At 36.8% G+C, this 27,971-nt stretch overlaps 2 protein-coding genes across 2 annotated transcripts; one reads left to right on the top strand and one right to left on the bottom strand.

The window, feature by feature from the left end:
• Positions 1–542: 542 nt before the first annotated feature.
• LOC117338043 (protein C8orf37 homolog) lies at positions 543–7,852 on the bottom strand. The gene is made up of 6 exons (XM_033899206.1): positions 7,666–7,852; positions 4,556–4,625; positions 3,990–4,048; positions 3,682–3,747; positions 1,994–2,142; positions 543–1,350 (listed from the first exon to the last, which is right to left on the bottom strand). Exons 1-6 carry the CDS (start codon positions 7,761–7,763, stop codon positions 1,253–1,255), a joined length of 540 nt encoding a protein of 179 aa, XP_033755097.1. The 5' UTR covers positions 7,764–7,852; the 3' UTR covers positions 543–1,252.
• Positions 7,853–8,085: 233 nt separating this feature from the next.
• On the top strand, positions 8,086–27,262 carry LOC117337882 (vesicle-associated membrane protein/synaptobrevin-binding protein-like). Its single transcript, XM_033899025.1, has 7 exons — positions 8,086–8,229; positions 13,340–13,492; positions 17,842–17,948; positions 18,604–18,699; positions 20,032–20,106; positions 21,882–21,980; positions 22,099–27,262. The coding sequence occupies exons 1-7, from the start codon at positions 8,175–8,177 to the stop codon at positions 22,270–22,272; spliced, it is 759 nt and encodes a 252-aa protein (XP_033754916.1). The 5' UTR covers positions 8,086–8,174; the 3' UTR covers positions 22,273–27,262.
• The last annotated feature ends 709 nt before the right edge of the window (positions 27,263–27,971 follow it).

The raw sequence follows: 27,971 nt of genomic DNA, 5'->3' as shown, positions 1-27,971 counted from the left end.
CATAGGAGAATGGTGTGTACACGCCCCTCACACCACAGGGCCTGTCTGTGTTTACACACCCCTAACACCACAGGGCCTGTCTGTGTTTACACACCCCTAACACCACATGGCCTGTCTGTGTTTACACACCCCTAACAACACAGGGCCTATCTGTTTTTACACACCCCTAACGCCACAGTGTCTGTCTGTGTTTACACACCCCTAACACCACAGGGCCTGTCTGTGTTCACACACCCCTAACACCACAGGGCCTGTCTGTGTTTACACACGAGAATGGTGTTTACACACCCCTAACACCACATGGCCTGCCAGTGTTTACACAGGAGAATGGTGTGTATACACCCTAACACCACAGGGCCTGTCTGTGTTTACACACCCCTAACACCACAGGGCCTGTCTGTGTTTACACACCCCTAACACCACAGGCCTGTCTGTGTTTACACACCCCTAACACCACAGGGCCTGTCAGTGTTTACACACGAGAATGGTGTTTACACACCCCTAACACCACAGGGTCTGTCAGTAATTACACAGGAGAATGATATTAATAAGTTCAGTTTAATTCACTTGATATGTACATAATTAACATTGTTTTTCATACAACCCTTTAAATAGTCATGTAAACAGCATATTCTTTAATTTGATTCTATAAAACATCACAGACATCACACAAAGTCAATAATAAGTATCTAAGAATGAGAGCAAACATTACACCTCACAAACTGTTCAGACAATTTCATATTAATTCAATCTTTTCTACAACAATCTTACTAGAAGGTTACTGTGAACACTGTTCATTCATTTAAAACAAATACAGTACTTAGTGTATACTGTTTTGGTTTTTGTTGATGTGTAAATAAAAGAGTTCAATTTCTCAGTATTATTTATATATATATATACATGTACAGTGTATATATATATATATAACATTTTGCAAAGTGTAAACTTGAAATCTTATTGTGTTAATAACAGTTTGTCAGAAATTCCTGATGCTTCCAGAATGTTATGACATTCCTTCATCAAGATAAGTAAACAAGAATCATCCATTCTGTCAGTGCCTAAAGATTGTGTATGAAATCCCACCACAGCAACAGTAAATTAATTTCCAAGAGGTGATGGTGTATTGTGAAAAAAAAACCCCACATTTTCCTGCAATTACTGTCTCACAGGAAGGAAATCCTAAAGCGACTGATGAGGAAGGGTGTCAATTTGAAATGTGCATGGATCATAAATGTCTAAATATAGGCTGTTGTCAATGTTTCCCACACACCCACTTAAGAGCAGAATCTGTCAGTTTTTCTAGAGTGGAAACAGAACGATGACAACACTGGCAGCAATAGGCCCGGCAACCTGAAATGAAACAAGTCATCTTTAGAATGGGTTCAAATTATCTTTTATGTTCTTTAGTCAACTATCATCACTCTAGTAAAGCTGCACTTTTTTATGAATTAAAATTTATTTACACATACATAAATATATTTTTTGTACTGCTATGATATCATACCAGCTGTTTAATAAACCGATGAAGAAACTGAATACCTTGTAGGAATATAAGAAATATCTGAGTAATACCACGCCTAAATCAATAAACTGGAGTGTAGAGTGCTGATGCTGCCTATAGAATTGGGTAGGATTTTGGCAGTTAAAGGCACATAACTCTGTCTGGTAACAGGTCATACCCAACATGTTTACAGCATATACTAGAACAAGGGTCCTATCCTATTAGTAAGGGGACATCACTCTGATAAGAACTAATACCTATGATGGTTACAGCATACAGAACATGGGCCTGTTCCGTGTAGTAAAGGGACATCACTCTAAGTGGTATCCTTGTATGACTGCAACATGCAATTATGCTGTAGAGTTTACTGTATATTAAAAGAACTTGAAATTAGGTAATAACTTGTAATATGTAGTTAAGGAAATTATAAACTGAATGCTTGTAGCTATGATTGGGTTATATATGAGATTTTAGCAGACAGTGAACACTTACCTCGTTTTGAACGCAATTTCGATTTTAATCTTTGGAAGTCTGGGCAATTATTCCTGAGAAATAGATAATCTGTTGATGCATCCCATTCAAAACTGTCAAAAATGGCAACTTTAAAATCACACGATGTACATCTCATCTGATCACAGGACCTACAAAAAGAAAGAAGTTTTCATAAATTATATTTTGCATATATTGCGCTTATATCATGAATTTTTATAAATTTTGAAGTTTTTGCAACAGTTAGGGTCAAATGAGGAATGGATATCAAGGTGACACCAACAGCCAGAGTCATATGAGGATGGGTGTCACGGGCACACCAACAGCCAGGGTCAAATGAGGATAGGTTATTAGAAATCAAGGGGACACCAACAGTCAGGGTCACATGAGGATGAAGGCAAGATGACACCAACAGCCAGGGTCAGATGAGGATGAAGGCAAAGAAACACCAACAGTCTGGGTCAAATGAGGAATGGATGTCAAGGTGACACCAACAGTCAGGGTCAGTCATATGAGGATGGATGTTAAGGTGAGAACAACACATGAAAACAAAACACAGAAAGAAAGACTTGACAGGAAAGAAAGAACCCAGTAGTTTATGTAGATTTATTGGGTCTTTGCATGTAAAGGCCTGTTTCCAAAATGGCCCCTTCTCTGATTCAAATTTCCTGTTGGATGTTTTGGAAATATTTATCAAAAGAAATTTATACTATGTTGCGAATTACAATTTCGAGATAACCTTCTTTTATTTACGACCTTATGTCTTTGATGCTCAAAATGACAACTTTATAAAAATACATTTTCACTGACATTATGAAATCTGGGTGTCGGAAAGGTGTAAAATTATTCTTCGGAAAAGAAAAACATTGTAGTTGAGCTAGATAAGAAATTATACGGGGGCAGGCTCCTATGGAGAATTAACATTACTGGAAACAGGCCCTTTCCTACATATGGAAGACACAGAAGAAATTGTTGTAAGTAAAACAAGATCAAATCATATGTAGTACAGCATTCCCCTTTTGGATAGCCATGACTTTGGCACTTTTTCTTTGTTTCAAATCATGACTCAACCCCTTGTGATAAAGCTATGAATTATGATAAAAACCACAGAGTGTAGCCTGCACATCCTGTTCAGAGACTAGTGATCCATAGTCCTGGAGATATTATTTTAGTCAAAGTCAGGAGACACACCTTTTCAGATCTATCCAACAGTACAGGGCTGACATGACATAATGAAAGGTGCACATGCACAGGTGTGGGGTGTACAATGATGTCTCTCGTTCTATTCACAGGTCTAGTAGTGTTTTTCTCATGATCTACTTTAACAATGAAATGTATATTTAGCTGATAAGATATTTTCTAAATTTGCCAGCGGTCTAGTGCTCTTATTTTTATTAGGTTATTACATACCATAAATGGAATATAAATGTTTATTACATTATTACAGATGAAATTCATACTTGATTAAAACTTCATCCACACTTATTTTATCAGTGATGATATATGAATAATATATTATCACTGTGATGAACATGAGTGAAAGATATTGGTACATCTATATATGTATACAGTCATACCTGTGAAATATATGCTATATTCAACAGGAAATCATTCAATATCCTCTGTAAAGCATATAAAAGTAGTTAACCTCTACTACCATGATATATGTATCACTTTCGTTCCCTTCTTACCTTGGGGTTAGAGAATTGGCCATTCCTAGAGAGCTAGCAGAACCTCCTAAATATAACGGGAAACACCTGTAAAACACAATGTTATAATATACCTGTAATACCTGATAATTCATGTAATTACCTCCCCTGAAAAGGAATTGTCTAAGCAATGACTCCTAATTATAAAGTCTGTTAATCTATGAATCATAACAGATCATGTTAAATGTGCCCTTACTAATTCAATGACATAAATAATCTAACACACATTTAACTGAATAAGGATTAAGGGTTGGACGTAATGGTCTGTAATACAGAATTGGTTGACTTACCTGCGGGCAGATTCTGGACGTATTACAGTTTGATTGCTTGACTTTACATCACTGGATTTCTGAAAAACAATTTAAATAGGAGTATAACAGTGAAATGATCATATCTGATACTGTGTAAATGAGTTCCTTAATTTCCAGTCATGTTAAATTACCAGTAATAATTCCACAGTTACCAAGGCTTAAACATTAGCTGTTAGAACAAAAGTTTCGTCTACCTGCACCACATGGCATGGACATATTATACTGACAGAGGTTATATTCTATATAAGTTGGCATGGACATATACTGACAGAGGTTATATTCTATATAAGTTGGCATGGACATATTATACTGACAGAGGTTATATTCTATATAAGTTGGCATGGACATATTATACTGACATAATATAATTGATGATATATGGATGAAGTTGTCTTATCATGAGATAATTGTTTACATTTATATTTACCAGTATATATGTATACATAAAGTTAGTATCAAGAAAAAATAAAGTGAAAAGTGATAGGACGAAAAGGGGTTCAAGGCTGATGTTTCTTTATGAATTGACATGTAGATATTTTACTTACAATTGGTTTAAAATCTGGATCCACTGTTATATCATTCAAAATGTCATCCAGGTCATCTTCTGTTGATTTTCTGAACAAAAAGGAACATTATATGAGAATATGTGACAATGTTTAAACACCTGTATTCACCTGATAAAGTCAATAAATCATATTGAAAGACTTTATTCACGTGACTTTCAAAGTTAATTGATGACATTGATGTGAATCAAATATTTAATATTCCAGTACACAAATAAGTTTAACATCATATCCTACATGTACATAGCTGCTTTCTTGGTTATATTAACTTGCTTAACATATTATTTTAGAACATTTGATCCCTGTGACCTTGAAAACAGTTCAAGGTCATTCCTGTGAACAAAACTGAGTTGACCTTTATCTTGGCATGGCCAATATTAGGACTAAAGGGCATCTAAGTTATTCAGAAGATATTATTTAAATACAGTTCAACATATTTAACTTTTGAGATCTTGAAAGTAGGTCAAGGTCATCCATATGAACAAACTTGGCAACCCTTCAATCCAGTACCCTATAGGCTCAAATCTGGGCCTCTTGATAGCATGAGAATTTGTTAAAACAATTCTAACCTACTTGACCCCTGTGATATCAAAAGTAAGTCAAGGTTATTTTTTATGTAAAACCCTTCATTGTAGCATCATATACATGTACTGCTGGCATTATGTCTCATGATTATTGAAAATAAGCGATTTAATATTTTAATACATTTGAACCCTATCATGTGACCTTGAAAAAAGGTAAAGGGCATTCATACAAACAAAATTGTTATATATATCAACAGAACACAAGCTTTGCTTTGCAGTTATGATTATATGATATAATCATCGACATGGTGCATAAAGACCCGGTCAAACCAAATTAAATACAAAAGCCATTACACGGCCATAGCCTTAATTCAATTTTCAAGGACCCTAATAAAAGATATTACACAAAATAATTAAGCCTCATATTTCACACTTTCAAATTGTGATTTCGAATTTCCTTGCTGATTTTCTTGAAGTGTATCAGGTTGCGACACTAAATGAAATTTGTTTTCAGATAGACCCAAGGTTTAAAGTCTCTCTTCAAAGGAAGAATATTTTCTTGATGGCTTTAGCTAGCTCTTTATTATCTTAATTCTAGTCCGATTTGTTAACCGATTGCACTATCTGGCTGCTATGAACCAGTCAAATCAAATCCCAGATCCCCTACACATATATATTAGTCTAGATCCGACCACACCAGCCATCTAAACAACACTAATACGGCTGCATGACAACAATAAATCAGTTATTCAATCTTCTTAATGTTGAAAAATGACAAGATAAAAACAAAAATGTCCCCATCAAATGAAACGAATAAGCATAAAAACACTGGAACGTTATTGGACTTCAAAACAAAAATTACGTAAGTCCGAGTTTCCTCTGGCCATGACATGTCAGGGAACGACACTAACAGTAGCCCGGCAGACCTGTGCTGCCTGGAATCTGGTCGGGCTGCCAGAATGTCCAGACCATGGCCAGCAGCCCTGTGGGCTGCCAATATTTTTAGCCAAAAGTATAATGTCCAGCTAAAGTTTTCTTTATTTACTTCAATAATTTTATTTTCAAAACTTTTTTTATAAAACCCTTTGGTGTAAGATCTAATATTTTTATGCTCAGAATGAACTAGAATACAGGAAACTGCATATAGAATTCAATTTCTTCCTCAGTGTTGTGGCTATGGGCTGTAGGGACATGCCGCCAAATACCCCAGGAGGGGTACCGGTTTCACCTTTTGCAGCCCGGGCTGCCTCATTTCAAAACCAAGGCGATAAAGTTAGTGTCAAACACCTGCATGTACACCAGACTTTGAAATATATACATATTGTCATATATATGTGTAAAAGGATCGGCTTTTCACCTCAAACCGACACCTTTAAAATATTTATACCCAGGTTCGGTGATCTTGGGTCCGTCAGGGTCTTACATTCTGGGTCATAATTTGTACGTGAAGTCTGGCAAATAAACACAAACTCAAGATATATAAAGTTCAGGTAGTTTTATTAGGATACCACTAAACACTATGTAAAAATATACAGAGACATAGGGACAAATTATACAATTCTGTCACGCACTCAACACACACATACTATAGGACAACATGGCAGTAGTTTAGTAAACTAGCGGCTACATGGCCATACTATAACGATAGTACACAAAACTACTGACAGTGAGTGTTACCATAACAGTCTAACAAAGACTTTCATTCTGACTACGTGAGTCGGGGAGAGCTGAGCCAGGCAGTCCTACAAAGACTTTCCATCTGACTACGTGAGTCGGGGAGAGCTGAGCCAGGCAGTCCTACAAAGACTTTCCATCTGACTGTGTGAGTCGGGGAGAGCTGAGCCAGGCAGTCCTACAAAGACTTTCCATCTGACTGCGTGAGTCGGGGAGAGCTGAGCCAGGCAGTCCTACAAAGACTTTCCATCTGACTGGCGAACTACACAGGTGTACCGGCTTATATAGACAACCGCGGCAATCCGCACGTGCAATATTCGCGCCAAATTACCTGTACTCGGAACACTTCCGCTGTCAAATGACTAAGGAATTCCGAATAGTATAAACAGCCGGTATATCGAACAATACAGTCGTAACTTGTAAGTAGACAATCACCATATAATCTATTCAATAAAGTTTATAAATTCCTCAACTGTTACATATGCATCACGTCGACAGATAAATGTCTGGTGTACTGTAGACCCGATGCCAGACATCATCACATGTCTCTAGAATGTCAAAGTCTGGTGTCATGACCAGAGGAAACTCGAACAAAACTTAAAGTAAAGTAAGGTAATCTTAACTATGCACTGACAAATGACGTACTTAAGATTTAAAATATATTCTAATATGCAAGTATGCTGCATTGACTCATTCAGTAAGGCAAGTAGGGTGTATTACATGTTGTCCAAACAGCCACTGTACTCAAGTCATGTAAGTGTTTCTGTCTATTTAAGATCTACTGCAACTATATAAATATATTAAAATATATCTATTCGAATCTATACTGTACAGTATACTGCAGTAGAGTCTGTATTTTAAGACATGCCCTGTTGTATCATATGAGCATCATACCTATTTTTGTTCAGCTGTTTATTTTTCTGTTTATCTCTCGAACAGTATTTAGTTTCCACTTCATCAAGAAGGTCGTCTAAATCGTCTGCCATGACCATATAGAATCTATCAACCGGTTCGGACAGTTTTTCTTTTTCTACAGAACTATTTATGTTTACATCATTGTCAAAACAATTCCTGTTCGAGGCAAGCGTTTACCGGATACAGATTTTTTAATAAAAAGTTGCATTTATGGGCCACAGTATATTTTAAACTTCAAAATGTTGTTGCCTAGACATTAGTTGCATGTGTATGATATGATATTAAAATGATCTTTTTATTGATAGCAATATTCTATATTTTTAAGAAAATGTTTCGTTTCATTAGTTTTATATTTTGACACAACCGTCTCGATTTCATACATCCGACTTATGTATACGCATGCGCATTACACGAAGCTGTCTGGCAGACGTGACATAGGTTAAAACCAGCGATCTTTCCCAAATTTCACAAGCTCTGTACACACAGAGATGGCAAGACAACAAGTTCTACATTTAGAACCTTCAAATGAGTTGAGGTTCAGAGGTATGGCACTAGGCAAGGTGAAATATTACGGTCCACACCCATGTTGTAGTCGCTCAAAATCGCGAACTTACCGACAACATTTTCGTCATACTGGGTTATCCTGTAAAATCGATTCCGAAAGTTGCATGATCCAGCGGTTTTGTGTAGTCTCTCTATCCTCCAGAAATGTCAATTAGACAAACACGTTTATATGTAGTTTTATACCAAATGTACAGAGCGGTATGGGATGGATTATAAATAACGAAAGCACCAAAGCAATTATGATTCCTACAGTACCGAAGCAGCTAATATTGACCGACATATCCTGTATGACATAACGTATTGTCGTAATACACACAAAATAATCAGCATCTACAGTGTAATACTATAGAGTACATTAACTAATTTTATGTCATGCACTACATCAATTCATTGTTTTGACACATGAATCAATGAGTGGCCACTGATCACGATGAGTCATAATTATTTGCACTGGCTGTGTTCGTATCAATGGCTATTTACTGTAATAGATTGTCGAGTACTGTTATCATCAGGTCATATCTATAGAGTGTGGTATTTGTTTTCAAATTATCATTAGCAAACTAGAAGATTGTTTGTCTTCTATACTGATTGACAAATCGACTGCATTCTGTTATAACTTGATTAGACCAATGTCTTTTGCTGATTTGTTGCATTGGCAGACATGCTTGCATTTTGCCAGTCCTATTTGGGAATTGAAACTTACATTTTTTTTACCCTAAATCAAATTTTTAATCCAGAAGTTGGGAACAAATTGTATGTTCTATTTTAACTTTCGCACCCAGTAGGGATCTGCTATTTCTGGAGATGCATGATTGGTTTGGTGTTATTTGTTTAACGCCCTGTCAACAGCTGAGGTCATTTAAGGAAGGCCTCCCGTGAGTGCGAAGTGCATGTGTGTGGTAAGTGTGTATGCATGTTTTGGGAGGCTCATGTTAAATCTCCTTGCGATAGTCTGGATCTTTTGTCGATTTTTAGGTCACCTGAGACAAAGTCTCAAGTGACCTATTCTAATCCCCTTTTGTCCGTCGTCGTGCGTCGTCCGTCGTGCGTCCGTAAACAATTTACATTTTCGACTTCTTCTCCAAAACCCACAAACCAAATTCTATGAAATTTGGCAGGAAGCTTCTATGGCTAAAAGTCAACCAAAATTGTAAATTATATGGTCCCCACCCCCCAGGGGCCTGAGGGGCGGGGCCAAAAAGGGTCAAATTGACTAAAACTTCAAAAATCTTCTTCTCTACTCTCAGATATGCTGGAATCAAACACTCTTCATAGATGGAAGGGTCTTAAGGTGTTTTACCATAATTGTAAATTTCATGACCCAGGGGTTTCACGTTTGCCCCTGGGGAGGGGCTAAACTTTACTATAGTTTATATAGGGAAATCACATTTTTGACTTTAATTTGTTTTATTTCTATTGGAATTCATTCTAATTTTGTAAACATTGTCAGCATGGGATGACAGTTTGATGGCATGCACATGTTGGCCCTGACTGACCCCCAGGGGCTGATGGGCGGGGCTAAAAAGGGCCAAATTGACTGAAATTTCACAAATCTTCTTCTCTACTCTCAGATATGATAGAATCAAAAACACTTCATAGATGGCTGGGTTTGAAAGTTCTTTACCAAAATTGTGAATTTCATGACCCTGGGGTCTCAAGTTTTGAAATTTCACAAATCTTCTTCTCTACTCTCAGATATGATAGAATCAAATACACTTCATAGATGGCTGGGTTTGAAGGTTCTTTACCAAAATTGTGAATTTCATGACCCTGGGGTCTCAAGTTTGCCCCTGGGGCGGGGCTAAGCTTTACTATAGTTTATATAGGGAAATAACATTTTTGACTTTTATTGGTTTTGGAATTCATTCTAATTTTGTAAACATTGTCAGCGTGGGATGACAGTTTGATGGCATGCACATGTTGGCCCTGACTGACCCCCCCGGGGCTGATGGACGGGGCTAAAAAGGTTCAAATTGACTGAAATTTCAAAAATCTTCTTCTCAAGACTGAAATAAGGTGGAATCAAATACTCTTTATAGTTTGAAGGGTCTTGTGGTGCTTTATTGAAATTTTAAATTTCATGACCCTGGGGTCACAAGTTTGCCCCTGGGGAGGGGGTAAATTTTACTATAGTTTATATAGGGAAATCACATTTTTGACTGATTTGTTTTGATTTCTATTGGAATTCATTCTGGTTAACATTTTCAGCATGGAATGAAAGTTTGATAATATGCATATGTTGGCCCTGACTGACCCCTAGGGGCTGATAGGGGGGGGGGGGCAAAAAGGGTCAATTAAATAAACTGAAATATTTCAAATCTCAGGTGACCGTTAAGGCCCATGGGCCTCTTGTTAGACTTGGTGCTACCTCACTGAAGCATACTGCCGAAGACACCCAGCAGGACACCCTACCCGGTCAAATTATACTGATAACGGGCAAACCAGTTGTCCCACTTCCAAGATTCTAAACGCTAAGCAGGAGTAGCAACTACCATTTTAAAGACTCTGGTATGTCTCGGCCAGGGGACAGAACCCAAAGCCTTCCTCTCGGGGGCGAATGCTTAACTGAAGGCCAAAAGTGAGGCATTGCCAAGTGAGACATTAGGAAGAAGAAATTAAAGTTGTTCAGAAAGAAGAGAAAAGATAAGATCCCAAATTTGGTCGCCTAGCTCTTACGATCATGCAATTGGGTCAGCAGGTACAATTCTTACGCCCTTAGTACCTGCATGGCAGTGGAGATGCATGAACAAACTTTCTCAAATCCCCTTATGTTCATAGCATTTTGTACGTGTTTTAAATTTTCAGATCATTTTGCTGAAAAGACTTCATGCATCTTTATCAGATGTTGTATGTAAAATGTACATTACCCCTGATCCCTCTGTTATTATACATGTGTTTATATAGTTTAGCCTTCTCAGATGAAGAAAGGTACAACTAAACCCATGTCAGTTTTTGTTTCTCTGAAAGCTCAGAAATGTGTTTGTCTGTGCTGTCCTTGTGTCCTTTAAAAAGACACTTTACCATAATTGCTCTGGATGGCATGTGACAGGCCTCCAGTATGTTGTTCAGTAAGGTAGTCACTAACTGCTATAAGGAGACCCATAGGCCACCTCAAAAGTCTGTTCATGGGGCGATCAACCATGCTAGTGAAGAAACAAATGGAGAAAAAAAAAATGGCTGACATGAGGCTGTGTTGGATTTAAATAGTTATTGTTTGTCAGGGATTGACACTAACGTAATCACCTTGACAGACCGCCGGGCTGCCAGGTTTTGGAATGAGGCAGCCTGGGCAGCCAAAGGTGATGCCCCTCTTGGGGAGATTTGGGAGCATTGTCCCTCACTCTCTTACCCCAACACTGAGGAAATAAATTAATATTCTAGATGCAGTTTCCTGCATTCTAGTTCATTCTGGGCATAAAATATTAGACCTTACACCAAAGGGTTTCAAGAAAAATGTTTTGAAAATTAAATTATTGAAGTAAATGAAGAAAAATTTAGCTGGACATTATACATTTGACTGAAAATGTTGGCAGCCCACTGGGCTGCTGGTCTGGATATTTGGGCAGCCCGACCAGATTCCAGGCAGCCCAGGGCGGACGGGCTACTGTTAGTGTCGATCCCTGTTTGTTATCACTGTTTCTTAGGAAGGAATTCGTATAAATTACCAAATATATATAGGTTCCCGTTGTTTTTCTTGTTATTTTTTTTGGCAGATCAGAAAACTAAAATAGTTGACATGTGGCCATGTTAGGTTTTGATATTTGGAGTTTGCACATGTTGAAGGCTTGGTGATCTAGCTGTAGAATATGCGAGTTGGGTGGCAAAGTGGTAACACTCTTGCCTTTCACCTAGGCGGCCTGGGTTAGATAACCCGATCGGATGTGAAAAGGTTGGGGGTCACCCGCTGACCACTTGGGTCTTCCCCGGGGTCCCCTGTTTCCTCTCATGACCTCTCACGCACTTCAGTCCAGGCAAGCAAGTGTGATTGATATAAGTTGATATAACTTGTTTTGCAATTGTTGTGAGATAGATAATATTTACAAGACTATGTGACAGAAGTGTCCCAACTAGCACTGGCATTGTATTGTATCCATGAACAAGATACTTTACTTCATTGTGTTCTAGTAGACTCAGCTGTAAATGCAGTACAAGGAAGGGCAGTGCAAGTAATGTCATGTGTATACTGTAAGCTGTTTGTGCTGAGATCAAAGCTCCGGCTGTATGCTCCCCAGGGAGACATTTGCTGGTTGCTAAATGCCCAATACCCATGCATTATAATTTTTGAACCTAATTGAGACAGCTTTGTTGCTGTGATATAAAGCAATAAATTATATAAAACTGCAAATAATCATTTTTATTATGTTTTGATGTTTCCAAGAAACAGCATGATCTTTCTCAAATCCATATGGAGACTTTCCTTTTCTCAGGTTGAGCCTTGATTATGAGACTAATCTGTAAAAGATGATGGCCAGATGACCATCTCGGATTCTAAGTTTGTTATTCTTTATTTCAGAAAGTAATGGATGGATCAAATTAAATGGAAATGTTCCCATCTATTTTGGTGCCTATAGCTAGTTCATGTTCAGTTTTCATACTGACCGGAAAACAAATTGAGCAACTGACAAGTATACATATAGCCACTTTTGATTTTGAGTTTGTTTGTTTATTTTTTCCATAAAGCATGGAGCTTTTCCAGTTTCAAAATACGTTTCCTTTAGTTCCTAGTATGACCAAAATGTTTGAGAAAACGGACAGGCATGGGCAAATGCTTTTCACGCTCCTTGTAAGATGAATAGATATTGATATTAACAACTTTGATAAGAAGAATATTTAAAATATTATAAAATATATGTACCATTGCAGCATATATATCATGTGTTATGACTGAAAGGTAGAGTTAGTTCATTGTTGATCATATGCCATGATGAGTAGTCTTGAAAATCTCATTCATGAAAAAAGTTAATAAATACGTAAATGTCAGTTGAGTTACATGTTTTAGTACTAACAAGAGATCTAGAGTACTTTCTTTAGGTGGTGTGATTTTATGTTTAGCCACACTTTCAGCCTATTCACTTTTTAATTTATTCAGGTCCTTTTACTGATGTCGTTACATCGAACCTGAAGTTGAGTAACCCAGAGGGAAGGAAAGTGTTATTTAAAGTGAAAACAACAGCACCGAAACGATACTGTGTACGTCCCAATAGTGGAATCATTGAACCAGGGGCATCAGTCACAGTTGCAGGTTTGTATATTCCTAAATTCACACTCAGATTATTTATTTAAACCTAAGGCTACTGAGCTTTATTTTTCAATAAAAATATAGAATCGGTATATGTATGTAATGCAAACTTTGGGGCCATGCATAGTTTTTGAACCTTGCACATTAATACATGTGCACTGATTTAATTCCAGGGGCAATATACAAGAAGCCAGGGAAACTTTTTTCTGTAAATACTAATTAGGCCCAGGTTTGCACACATATGGAAAAAAAATGTGTGCAGAGGTGGATGGTGGGCTATTCCAGTCACTCTGTGCCCCGGGTCTGTTGTCCATCTGTCCGTAAACAATACTTGTTATCGCTATTTCATGAAAAGCACTGGAGGGATATTTCTCAAACTTCATGTGTAGGTTCCCCTTTAAATTTGTTCCTTCTAGCTATTGTAATCAATGTTTCTTTGTTCCTTCTTGGGCCAATTCAATTTAGCTATTGTAATCAATGTTTCTGGAAAAGAACTAGATGTATATTCCTCGAACTTCATCTGTAGGGCCCTTTGATCCATAGTTTTACAAAATAGTTGTTATGGCTGTTTCTAGAAATGTACTGGAGGGATATTCCTCAAACTTTATGTGCAGGATCCCTTGGTCCCTAGTTGTGCCAATTTCATCAGAAAAATAAAATGGCCAACAGGCAGCAGTCTTGGATTGTGAGAATGGATGTTTGATATATATCACTATTTCTTGGAAAATACTGGAGGGAAATTCCTCAAACTTCATGTGAAGCCCCCTCTTGGTCCCTAGTAGTGCCAAGTTTATTTATTTTTTATCAGAAAAATAAAATGGCTGACAGGCAGCCATCTTGGAATTTCAGAATGGAAGTTTTTATTGCTAGTTCTTGAAAGGTACTCCTCAAACTTCATGTGTAGGTTCTTCTTTGTCCCTAATTGTGCTAATTCAATTTTGATTTTTCATCTAAAACAATGCTAACAGTCAGCTACCTTGGATTTTGAAAATTGAAGCTTGGTACTACCATGAGTGATGATGACACTGGCAAAATAATATTATATATATATATATGTATTTGACTTATTATTTATAATTACTTTCTTTTCCCTGTTGTTTTTAACACGTTACCAATTAATAGCAATATATATCCAGCAAACCTAATTGTTTCCATGCATAATGGACCATATTGTATTTCTGGTAAAACAACCATGGTTAACACATATAAAATGAAACCCAGGATTGGACATTTTTCCAGCCCACATTTTTTGAGCACAGCAGTAACTATTTAGTAAAGGCAGGTAAGAAGAGAGGCAACCTTTCAAAGTATTTCTGAAAACGGTCATACCATGGTGAAGTGTAAGCATATTGCTTACAACCCAGGGTAGACCAGGTTATATGTGTTTGTGTGTCATGATATTACATAAATAATTGCATTCTTGTTTTTAGGTCATCTGACCCGAAGGGTCAGGATGACCTATAGTCATCATGCTTCGTCCGTCGTCGTGCGCCGTGCGCCGTGCGTAAACTTTTCACATTTCAATCTTCTTCTCAAGTTCCACCAGTGGGATTAAGCTGAAACTTGCCTGAAATGATCCTGAGATGGTCCTGACCAAGTGTTGTTATTTTTCGGGTCAGTCCGAAATCCAAGATGGCCGCCATAGCCGCCATTTTGAAAACACATTTTAAACTTCTTCTCAAGTTCCACCAGTGCTATTGAGCTGAAACTTGCCTGAAATGATCCTGAGATGATCCCGACCAAGTGTTGTTATTTTTCGGGTCGGTCCGAAATCCAAGATGGCCGCCATAGCCGCCATCTTGAAAAACACATTTTAAACTTCTTCTCAAGTTCCACCAGTGCTATTGAGCTGAAACTTGCCTGAAATGATCCTGATATGATCCCGACCAAGTGTTGTTATTTTTCGGGTCGGTCCGAAATCCAAGATGGCCGCCATAGCCGCCATCTTGAAAAACACATTTTAAACTTCTTCCCAAGTTCCACCAGTGCTTTTGAGCTGAAACTTGCCTGAAATGATCCTTAGAAGATCCCGACCAAGTGTTGTTATTTTTCGGGTTGGTCCGAAATCCAAGATGGCCGCCATAGCCGCCATCTTGAAAAACACATTTTAAACTTCTTCTCAAGTTCCACCAGTGCTATTGAGCTGAAACTTGCCTGAAATGATCCTGAGATGATCCCGACCAAGTGTTGTTATTTTTCGGGTCGGTCCGAAATCCAAGATGGCCGCCAAAGCCGCCATCTTGAAAAACACATTTTAAACTTCTTCTCAAGTTCCACCAGTGCTTTCGAGCTGAAACTTGCCTGAAATGATCCTGAGATGGTCCTGACCAAGTGTTGTTATTTTTCGGGTCAGTCCGAAATCCAAGATGGCCGCCATAGCCGCCATTTTGAAAACACATTTTAAACTTCTTCTCAAGTTCCACCAGTGCTATTGAGCTGAAACTTGCCTGAAATGATCCTGATATGATCCCGACCAAGTGTTGTTATTTTTCGGGTCGGTCCGAAATCCAAGATGGCCGCCATAGCCGCCATCTTGAAAAACACATTTTAAACTTCTTCCCAAGTTCCACCAGTGCTTTTGAGCTGAAACTTGCCTGAAATGATCCTGATATGATCCCGACCAAGTGTTGTTATTTTTCGGGTTGGTCCGAAATCCAAGATGGCCGCCATAGCCGCCATCTTGAAAAACACATTTTAAACTTCTTCTCAAGTTCCAGCAGTGCTATTGAGCTGAAACTTGCCTGAAATGATCCTGAGATGATCCCGACCAAGTGTTGTTATTTTTCGGGTCGGTCCGAAATCCAAGATGGCCGCCATAGCCGCCATCTTGAAAAACACATTTTAAACTTCTTCTCAAGTTCCACCAGTGCTATTGAGATGAAACTTGCCTGAAATGATCCTGATATGATCCCGACCAAGTGTTGTTATTTTTCGGGTCGGTCCGAAATCCAAGATGGCCGCCAAAGCCGCCATCTTGAAAAACACATTTTAAACTTCTTCTCAAGTTCCACCAGTGCTTTCGAGCTGAAACTTGCCTGAAATGATCCTGAGATGATCCTGACCAAGTGTTGTTATTTTTCGGGTCGGTCCGAAATCCAAGATGGCCGCCATAGCCGCCATCTTGAAAAACACATTTTAAACTTCTTCTCAAGTTCCACCAGTGCTGTTGGGCTGAAACTTGCCAGAAATGATCCTGAGATTATCCCGACCAAGTGTTGTTATTTTTCGGGTCGGTCCAAAATCCAAGATGGCCGCCATAGCCGCCATCTTGAAAAACATATTTTAAACTTCTTCTCAAGTTCCACAATTGCTATTGAGCTGAAACTTGCCTGAAATGATCCTGATATGATCGTGACCAAGTGTTGTTATTTTTCGGGTTGGTCCGAAATCCAAGATGGCCGCCATAGGCGCCATCTTGAAAAGCACATTTTAAACTTTTCTCAAGTTCCAGCAGTGCTATTGAGCTGAAACTTGCCTGAAATTATCCTGATATGATCGTGACCAAGTGTTGTTATTTTTCGGGTTGGTCCGAAATCCAAGATGGCCGCCATAGGCGCCATCTTGAAAAGCACATTTTAAACTTTTCTCAAGTTCCAGCAGTGCTGTTGGGCTGAAACTTGCCTGAAATGTTCCTGAGATGATCCCGACCAAGTGTTGTTATTTTTTAGATTGGTCTGAAATGCAAGATGGCCGCCATATCCGCCATCTTAAAAAACACATTTTAAACTTCTTCTCCAGTTCCACTGGTGCCATTGAGCTCGAAATTGGTGAGGATGTTAAGGAAGGAGTGCCAACAAAGTGTTGTTATTTTTTCGGCCTTGTAAAAACTTTGGCATGGCAGCAATGGCGGCCATTTTGTAACATGATTGCGCAATCATGGTTTTCCTGAACAACACCTATTTCAAACTTCTTCTCAAATTCCACCGGTGGGATTCAGCTCTAGCTAACTTACCAGAAATGATCCTTAGATGGTCCAGACCAAGTGTTATTATTTATTGGGTCGGTCAGATATCCAAGATGGCCACCATGGCCAACAGTGCCACTATATACTTGCTACAGAGAATGCATACTACAATAATATAAGGGTTTTAATTTAGAGTCAGATGACCGTTAAGGCCCCTGGGCCTCTTGTTTAAACTGTACATGTATCTGACTTACATGGTTTTCTACAAATACTTGTTTAAAATAAATAGAAGAAAGATAGTTATGTACTACCTTAATGTAATTGTTGATACAGATAAATTGCAATAATTAATTATATTGTCCTGTGTTAATTTGATATCTGTAAGTTTAAAAATAAAAAAATGCATGTGAATAATTATATACACTACATCTCTATATGTTACTTTCAGTTATGCTGCAACCATTTGAGTATGACCCCACAGAAAGAAATAAGCACAAGTTTATGGTACAGACCTTATTTGCACCAGATGGTCCCATTGAAAGCCAAGAAGAATTGGTAAGTGTGTTTAAGATGGAAATGCTGAAGAGCATCATCACATGTTATAATTTTTGTATGTACTTGGCTCGATGAAGAATTCCAATGATTTTGGTCATGTTCTTTAAACTAAGAAGACAAAAAGTTATGAGATGTATGTCCAATGTTGGAGAAAACATTACTGCACATATGTACACTGTACTGTATTTCTCCTACTTCTTTAAAAAAGACTTCTGAATAACTAAAAGGCCCAAGTTCATGACATAATGCCAGTATTATAACATGTTGGAATAAAGGTCTACTCTATGAATTTTGTTACCTTGGCCTAATTTTAGATTCATAATTATTTTTGGAATGACCAAGAAACCAAGGTTCATGATGTTTGACCTATAAGCAGCATCATACTCTGGTATATATAAAAGAATGTTTAGTTTTGGGATCCACATTTATGACCAATATCAAGTTTTAAAGTCATTTGATTAAAATCTTCACAGCCTTCTGTTCCTTAGCTAAAGAATAATATCCTCTTCTAAAATAGATATTATGTCAATGAATTTGACCTACCTACCTTGATTTCTTAGAAGATGGATATGAATTAATAGGTGATCTAGATGAGCAATACAGATCTGTCGGGCCTCTTATTGAACTTGAACTAAAATTTGTGTTTTAATTACAGTGGAAGGAGGTTACCCCAGAAAATCTGATGGACTCTAAACTGAAGTGTGTGTTTGAACTGCCAGTGGATAACAGTCATACTGCTACCCCATCAAGCGTAAGTTGATAATCTATAAGATTTGGGGAGTAGATTCTACTTACAATAAATCTATATTGGTCAGTTTAAAAAAAAATGTTGTTGAATCTGTTTGAATTCTATGAAATTATGCTTCCGAAAATAAGTGTGAGTTTTAACTATCTGAGTCGTCATTGGTAAAACTCCTGGCAAAGTGCAAATAAAGGCCCAAATATACCTGACCTACAGGGTATTGTGTATAAGCCTATTTCCAATGCTTGGCAGATTTGCAACAACATATGTATTTTGTGATTATTATGATCGACATCGTAAAGCAGAAGCCTTTGTATATTCCCCAAAACACAACATGTTTGATTTGTGACCAAAAAGTTATGTTCAGAGACCTAAATATTGAGTCTCTGCATCATTAATATATATTTTGTTTAAATACAAACTATTGCATAAAATTTTGTAATGAATGGTCCATTTGAAAAATGAAAATGCAATAACCTGCAGGTGCATTTACAAAAGTACTACTTTCAAGTTAAAATTTAAATTTATAGTAAGATCAGGTCAGAACATGCCTGTTTTTGAATAATTAGCAGCCTAATGGACTTAATATCTACCAAGCTTATTTTATACCCCCAAAGTCACACACCATAATTTGGAAATTTAGCATTTCAACTGGACCTGAAAGCTAATCCTGTCACTCTCCATGATCAGGCAGCCAGCTCATTCAAATTTACCATGAAACCTTGTCGCTTTCCCTGGGTGATTATGAGGGCATGTTTATTGGATATAATTAAGGAGTGGTCTGGATGCAACTAAAAAATCAAAATGCTTAGTTAACACTGTTTTTCAGAATACACAGGCAATCTTATCTTCTCATACAGCGCAACATCAGCATATCTTACTGATTGCACATTATACATTGTCAGGGCCTAAAGCTGAAATGAACTCTTTCATGCACATGTATTTTCCAAACAATGTAAAAAAAAACAAATCTTTTTCTGCCACAGTTGTGCTACAATGATCGCACATATATGCAACCCATTACCCTTTACCCTTTCAACTTTTTATGCATCTGTGCTATGGTACAATTATCTACTTTCATTATGTACTGAGTTAAATGTGAATTGCAAGATGAAAATATTATTTATTGAGTTACTAGGACTTTGGATTGTATATACAGTGGAACTTCATTAACTCGAACTCGGAAAACTTGAATACCCCGCTTAACTCGAAGTCGAGTTAGAGTTAACGAAGTTCCACTGTATATTAAAATGTTGCCTGATCAAAATATATCTAATTAAAAATTTTTTTTTGAACATGTCTTGTGATACAATACTACAGTAAATAATACTTCTTTTATAGGTCAGCAAAGAACCCGAAGAGAAGCCATTAAAACCTGTGAAACAAGTTCAGCTAGAGAGCTCTCCACCAACCAAAGTAATCAAGTAGTTTATGTCTCTGGGCTACTACATACTGAGTTTGCAGTTTATTATACCCTACTTAGTTTAATTTGTGTGTGTGGTGGGGGTGGGGGGAGCTATAAATGAGATATGTGTATCTGTACAAGATATCTCATGAACCATGGACAGACTTAGATCATATTGCTTCAAATTTTACACCTGATTAGATTTTGGTGGTCATAAGTCACCATTAAAGGTCAAATGTCACCCTTGACAATTTTCAAAATAAAAAGCTGGTGATAGAGATTATTTAGGTCATCCGACCCAAACGGTCAGGATGATCTATGTGCCTTTGTGCTCTGTCCATCGCTGTCTACTGTTTGCTATCTGATATCTGAAAACTGTTCACATTTCAAACTTTGGTTGGTTCAAAATCCATGGCCACCATTTTGAAAAAAAACCATTTCAAACTACTCTCTAGTTCAACTTGTGTCATTGAGCTGAAAATTAGTAAGGAGGTGTTATAGAAAGAAAGACAACCAACAATGTGTGGTTATGTTCAGTGTTGTAAAAACTACCACACGGCAGCCACAGTCGCCATTGCACATTTATGGTTCTACCAGTGGGATTCAGCTCAGACTTGCCTGAAATGATCCTGAGATGATCCTGGCCAAGTGTTGATAGTTTTCAGAATGGTCTAAAATCCCAGAATGCTGCTAAGACTGCCATTTTAAAAATGATATTCTTAAAAGTTTTCCACTGATTCACCAGTTGGATTTAGTTGAACATTGCCTAGAATGATCCTGATAAAGTGTTACTTATTTAAGCTGGTCCAAATTCCCACATAGAATCTGCATTGTTCTCTGTACTGCTAGTGAGTATTCATGTATACTACACAAATACTATAGGGTCTTTATAGTCAGATGAATGTCAAGGCCCATGGGCCTCTTGTTTTATTGGTGAAAGGGGTTAGGTTTATCAATGTGAGCCAGCCCGCAGGCTCACATGGCTTTTATTAGTCCCCTACAGGTGAAACCGGGGGGGCTATAGGTTTTTCCTGCGTCCGTCAGTCAGTCCGTCTGGTTAAAGCTTTATAATGGCACACCATTCTCTTAATAATGGTATTAGGATGCTGATTCGTTGCATAGAGGTTCTTTGGGTGTGTGGCATTACTTTTGTAAGGTTTAAACTGGAAAAAATATTTTCATTTTTTGAAAATTTTGGCATATTATGAACTTAACTTTTTTCTCTGTATTCTTCAGGTTAAAGTTTTGGTTTAAGTTTTATAATGGCACACCATTCATTTATGGTATTAGGATGCTGATTCTTTGTATAGAGGTTCTTTGGGTGTGTGGCATTACTTTTGTATTTTTTGAAATTTTTTCCATATTATGGACTTAACTGTTTTCTCTGTATTCTTGAGGTTAAAGTTTTGTAATGGCTCTCCATTCACTTAATAATGATATTAGGTTGCTGCTTTTTAATTGTGAGTATCAATCCAAGGCTGTTATTACACATTTCACTTTAAATTCACTTTAGATTCTTTTACTCTGTGCAGTAGACATACCAAAAGAATACCTGTATATCTTTTAGGGGCAGGAAACATTGTTTATTCAACCCAATAGATTTGAATTTACACATTGTTTGGAATGAACTTATTTTCATAAAATGATCATGTTTCAGTTTTGGCTAAACTTTTTTACTAAAATTTGGCTAAAGTTTTAACTTGAGGGCTCCGGTAGGGGACATGTATTGGTTTAGCAAAACTCACAGAATGCTTGTTTCTTAAGTATCATATTTTCTTTATTACAGGCCACAAGTCAAGATGCAGAGTTAAGAAAATCTCTGGAAGATAAACACAGATTGGAAAAGGAGGTACAGAGTCTTCGGGATGAAGTTAGTTCTCTAAAGGTAATGTTACATTCAAAGTCTTATAATCTTAGTGAAAAGCTAAAAAAAAAAATTTCTCAGTAATGGAGTTTTAAGTAGTATGATGGTTACAGATGTAACAAATGTTTTTTTCCCACAGGAAAATGAGGTACGTCTACGGAAGGTTGCAATGTCGGACACAGTGAAGTCTACCCCTGCCCCAGCCTCAGTGTCGTCGTCGTCCTCCCAAGCTCAGGCCATGAACCTTCCCCCAGTTGTCTACCTTATTGCTGCACTTGTGATAGGAATTATCATCAGCAAGTTATTACTGTAGTATAACCTCAACACGCTGAGCGACTTTTAAAAAAACTTTTAATGTAAAATAACATAAATGTGCAAGACTTACAAAAAAAGGAATGAGACAAGCTGCATGAACATGTTTGATGAAGGTTACAGAAGGCTTGTTAATCTTTTGTCACTCACAACAAGAGATCGTGAAGATTATGCTGGTCAGTGTCATTATAACATGACTAAGAGTCTTACTGTTTGCAAATCCCACTAGCTAGTAAATGTCTATTTCTTTTTTCAGCTAGGTGGCGAAAATCGTTTGTGTTTTAGTGTTTATGAAGAATATGATATATTAGTCACCTACCTAAACACTTAACTATTGTTAAGAATAACCCTTCACAATCATTTTGACACTCTTTAATAAGATATACCAAATCAATAGTCACATTTTTGTGAAGTAAAGGGGTTAATATAACAATGTAATCAGCACTTGATGCACATTTTGTTTATTCATCAGAGACTTTTATGAAGATGTAAGAAAAATATCTAGTTAAGTATCCTTTTGGAGGATATTTATGTGTGTTTTGTTTGATTTGTTGAAAACTTTCGGGCCATAGATAGGATTGGTGTGATTACCACTGCCAAGGAGTGGAAGGCTACAATCTTTAGAATCTGATTCTGATAATGTCACACAACAGCAGCGAAGACAGCAGACTTTGTTAAATATGTATAATGATAAGAGGTGAATGACTACAGTAAAGGACAGGATGATGTTAATAGTTTGAGAAGAATGCAGGTTTCATGCGATAATCCACTGGAGTGGTAATTGACTTTCAAAGTACAGTAAAACTGAAACAAACAGATTTAGACAAAGTTCTGCTGATTACAAAGTAAATTAAGATCCCACTCAACCACCCTGGGGGGGATCTTCCTGATTTTCTGTGTTCCCTCCACATTGAGACCACCAACCTGGGTCCACGTGAGTGAGTATTGTAAGTTGATGTAATTTGTTTGATATTTGTTGCAAATGATTAAAATTCATTATCAGCCTCTTACAGCAAAATATTTAAAAAAAAAAAAAAAAAGCATTGAGAGATCATTGGCATCTGATCTGCTTCTTGCTGATTTTGCTAATCTAGAATTTAAAAACAAATAGCTGTTGCTATTCAAAACTTTCCTTTGATATAATTACAAACCAGTCAACAAGACTAAGGCTCATATTGCATCAACATACCACATTATTTGTCGCCTACAGGTGAAATATGGGGACTAAAGGTTACCATTCATCAGTCTCAAACATACAATATTTACATAACGCCAAAGATTTCAGTGCTCTGGGGACTACATTCCTTGAGGAATTTTGATCAAACCTTGCACAATGATAAAGGACCATAATATCTTGGACAAGTTTGAGTTTCTACCCAGAATGGTTGTTCAAAATGAAAATCTTACGCAACTGCTGCTGTTGCGTGACATTAAATGCTGCTAATTGCAAATAGCCATGTCTTCATCAGTTCTGTTATTGCATGCAATACAAACTGTCCATTCAATTTGTTATGCATCAAGAATAAACACTTGGTTTACTGCTGTAAATACTTGAGTGGAGATCAACTTCTTTAGTGACATATACCGGTAAATCATATACATTTGTATTCAAATTGAAGGCTTTGCAACATTAATTTGTGTAATGTTCGGGAAAATAGAACTGAAGTTGGTGACATGAAGTCACTCTTACTATATGTATATATATATATATAAGATAATTATTATTATTTGTCTCCTTGGTACATGTAGTGTAATTGCACTAAATAGCAAACTTTTTATTTGCCATCAATTAAGGATCCCTCATTGTTGATTTTTTTGTTTCCACTTTTTTTTTTTTTTTTTACTTGTAATGGTATAAGTAGTTGTTATGCATGGGTTAATGCAGCATGAACTCAATGTACATGTATACAACTAACCCATGCTGTATTTGTATTATCTCATGAAACTGTTTTTACGCTATTTGGATCTTTTTAAACTGTAAACCTGAAATTGGTATTTAATGAAACCCTTGCTTTTATCTTACTGTACAGAGCAACATCACTGTCTACAACATGGAATGGAAGATTTGAGTTTTGCTCAAAGCTTTTCCAGTTATTTGGTGCTTTCTGAATCTTTTATGACCTTGCTGTTTTATTTCTACCAACAAGCTTAAGGCGTACATTATGGTTCAACAAAAAGTATTGGCAGCAAACGAATTAGCCAATAGTTGAATTCTATAATCAAAATATGACTGAAAATAGCAGCTCAACTGGGTTTCTGTAATATCAATTTCCTCCTCGTGATTTGGTATGTTGAGTCTTCGTAAAATTTGTGAATTTTCAGATTGTGAAAAGGATGTGCTGGAAGGATTTTCCTTAATCTTGCACCATTTTTTGAATGCAATTATCCAATTTTCACACTGAGTTCTATACAGAGAAGCACTTATGTGTATTGGGAAGTTATCCCTCTATTCACTTGCCCAGAGACTAAATTCATACTTGTTTTTTATGTCAGCTGTACAAATAATACCAGTACATCTTGTTAACGTAGTTACCGCTGTACAGTAAAGTATGCTGATGTATATTGAGTCTGAACATCTCTTCTTAAAGAAATTTATGGTATAAATCTATGACAGGAAAATTATTTCATGAGTTTTGTATGAGGTAATTAAACAGTTGGATTAGTGCCAAGTTATTCTTAATCATTAAAGTTTGCAGCTTGAGTGTTTAATGTTTGTAATTGGGAAGGAAATGGGATTTAATCTAAAAGGGGCTATATCCCTTCGTATGTTTTTCATTTACACTTGACTTCGTGCAATTGAATGTTAGTGTGAGTACTATAGCTAAGTTAATGGCTGTAGTAATGTGTAAAGAGTTTTTTTATAGGGAGACCTCCTACGAAGGAAGATATTAAAAGCTAGTACCATAACATTTGTAGTCTTATTTGGTATGTGCTAAAATACTGCAATATATGTTAAAATTATACAAACACATTTTACATGTCTGTGAAGTGAAAGTGCATGATTGTATGGTGTTTTGAATAGTTACATAGTGTTGAAGTGGAGGATAGAAAATATGGGTGGACATTATGATATGTATAATTATTATACTTAAGTTGTATAGATTATTTAAATTAGTGCTCATTCATGTATGTTACTTAACTTTCAACAGATCATATCATATATGTTAATGAAAAGAGAGGTCATAGTTTACTGCACTGTTTTTATTTGATTTTTCTCTCTAGTTATTGTGGCTAGCAAACAGTCTAGAAAATGATCAAACTTGTAATTTGATAAAATTCATGTCCACTATAAAGTAATATAGTGTATTATTATTTGAATGTAATGAAGTTTGATTCCCTAAAACAATGTCTCACACAATTGTTGAGAAAATGCCTGAAATAAAACTTGTTAAATGGACGTTGTTGTGCATGTTAACATTTATTATCCTGCTACAGGAAGATCATGAGATGATACCCCATTCCACTCTCCTCAAGCCAAACAAGGTAAATTTAATCCAGTTACAAAATATCTTAAGTTGGATATAAAGTTTCCATAGAGTCCTGTCTAACAGGGATTAGGATATTTCTAATGTCAAACATGCCGTACCCCCATTGCTGTCATGCAAATAGGATGTCAGTTATTATTACTTTTCCAATGCCTTCCTCATATGACTCAATTTCAACAATTGCAAACATAAATTAATACAAGCATTTGGATGATAATGTATGTTGAAAAGGTCACATGATTTAGTATTACTCATTCTTGGTATACTGAAGTTCTATTTGTGTGAAAGCCTGCTATCATAGGAATACATTTTAATTCCTTATTTTCAAATAAATAAAATAAAAAAAAAAATCCAAGTATGAGTAGTTTAACAGTGCTGTACAACATCAATTTAGGACCTCTAGAATGTATGACTTGTGATACATCCTTGAAACAGAATTTGAACATTGTTACTAGTCGCAATAATACGCAGTCTCAATATAGATACTGTACATGTGTATATAAGAGTGTTTGGGACCATGTATGCATGTAGCATTTAATTTTGGTGAAGAGAATAGTAACTTTTTCAAATTAAACACAAATGCAGTTTTTTTGAAGGAAAAAGACAATAGGTAAGCACTGTTTTCACTATTATGTAAATCAATGCAATGTTATGAAGGAAATGTTAGAAAGACTTTTTTCAGTGAAAATGTATCTGAAATTATTCATTTTGTTATGAGGGATTGCTATGATTGAAATATGTTCTTAATTTATTAATGGCAGGTGTATTATAACTATGAAACTACACACTTCACATGGAATCACCAGACCATAACACCAACATTGGTTCACAAGGTTAGTGAACACCACACATGGGATCATGAGGCCAGTGGGCATTCTGGGGTTACAACTGAGGTCATGTACCTAGTAAATCCCCATACATTATATAGTGAACCTCAAACATGGGGTCATGGGGTCACATGGCCAGTGAATCTCCATACATTATGGAGTCGTGTCTAGTGAACCCCAAACATGCGGTCATGGGGTCACATGGCCATTGAATCTGCATATATTATTGACTGGATTGTTTGCAATACAACTAGTAATCGTATTCATTTGTGCAGCCTAGTGGAAAGAAATGGTACCAAGGCAGGCAATCCAGTCTACATCCATTATGGAGTCGCTCGTCATGCAGCTGGTGTGTACATATGGAGCGAGTAGCCAGCATGCAATCATGTGACCAGTGATACCCAACACATTCTGGGGTCGCCAAGTCCATGAACCTCACATGTTATGACCCTTCTTCCTCTTTTCATGCATCAATGCCACAATATCCAAGTTTTCCACTTCATTCGGTTTTGTTATTATTATTACTTGATAATTATTTTCGTGTATGATAATGCCCTTCCAGTGTTTAGTGTTGTGTTGACAGAAACACCCTGATAGTGATTTTATATAGTATATCTAATTTATGTTCATGTTATATGATCATTTAAGTCAATAAAAATCCCATATTCATCACCTCAAACTTGTATGATTATTTATTACTCCATGGAATCGTATGTAACCAAACCAATTTGATATAAACTTGAAATGACATTTCTACAAAAATCCCTGACTGACTGACTGACTGACTGACCTATGTTTGCATGTACCTAACGTGGACTTGAAAAAATGACGTATTTGTTGACATTTTCAGATAACAATTTTTTTTTTTTAAATTCTATAATTGTCGATTTATTGTACTGTCCTTCCCAACCGTGTTCTTTGTGTTTTGGTTGCATGGATTTGTTAGTTTGTCTGCATTATGTTTTGTAATCAGTTTACTGGGTGAAGAGCTCTCTCGAAGACAAAACCATCTACCTGCACAAGTACATACCTACTAGTACAAAAACTGAGAATACCAACACATACACAACATTAATAGAAAAAATGACATGGGCAAAATATTACCAAAATATATATGTACGTGAAGACTATTGAAAATGTTCGAGGGGAATGAGACCAAGTGTTCAGTAGGCGACTCTTCTGCTTCATTGATGAAACCCACCAGATAAATCTCCGGCAACTTCATATTTATGGTATAAGAAAGTATAGTTTTCAAATTTGATCATGCGCGGTGGAATATGGGATACGGGGTTTTTCTTTTCAGTCCGTGTACAGTGAATACACACTAAATACTAACATGACGATTTAACAATTGTCATTTTATTATGGCAATGTCCATGTCACCTTCA

The sequence above is a fragment of the Pecten maximus genome, chromosome 11, assembly GCF_902652985.1.
Source record: "Pecten maximus chromosome 11, xPecMax1.1, whole genome shotgun sequence".
Lineage (NCBI taxonomy): Eukaryota > Metazoa > Mollusca > Bivalvia > Pectinida > Pectinidae > Pecten > Pecten maximus.
The sequence above is the reverse complement of the archived record's forward strand: the minus strand, read 5'-3'. Positions and strand labels throughout refer to the sequence as shown.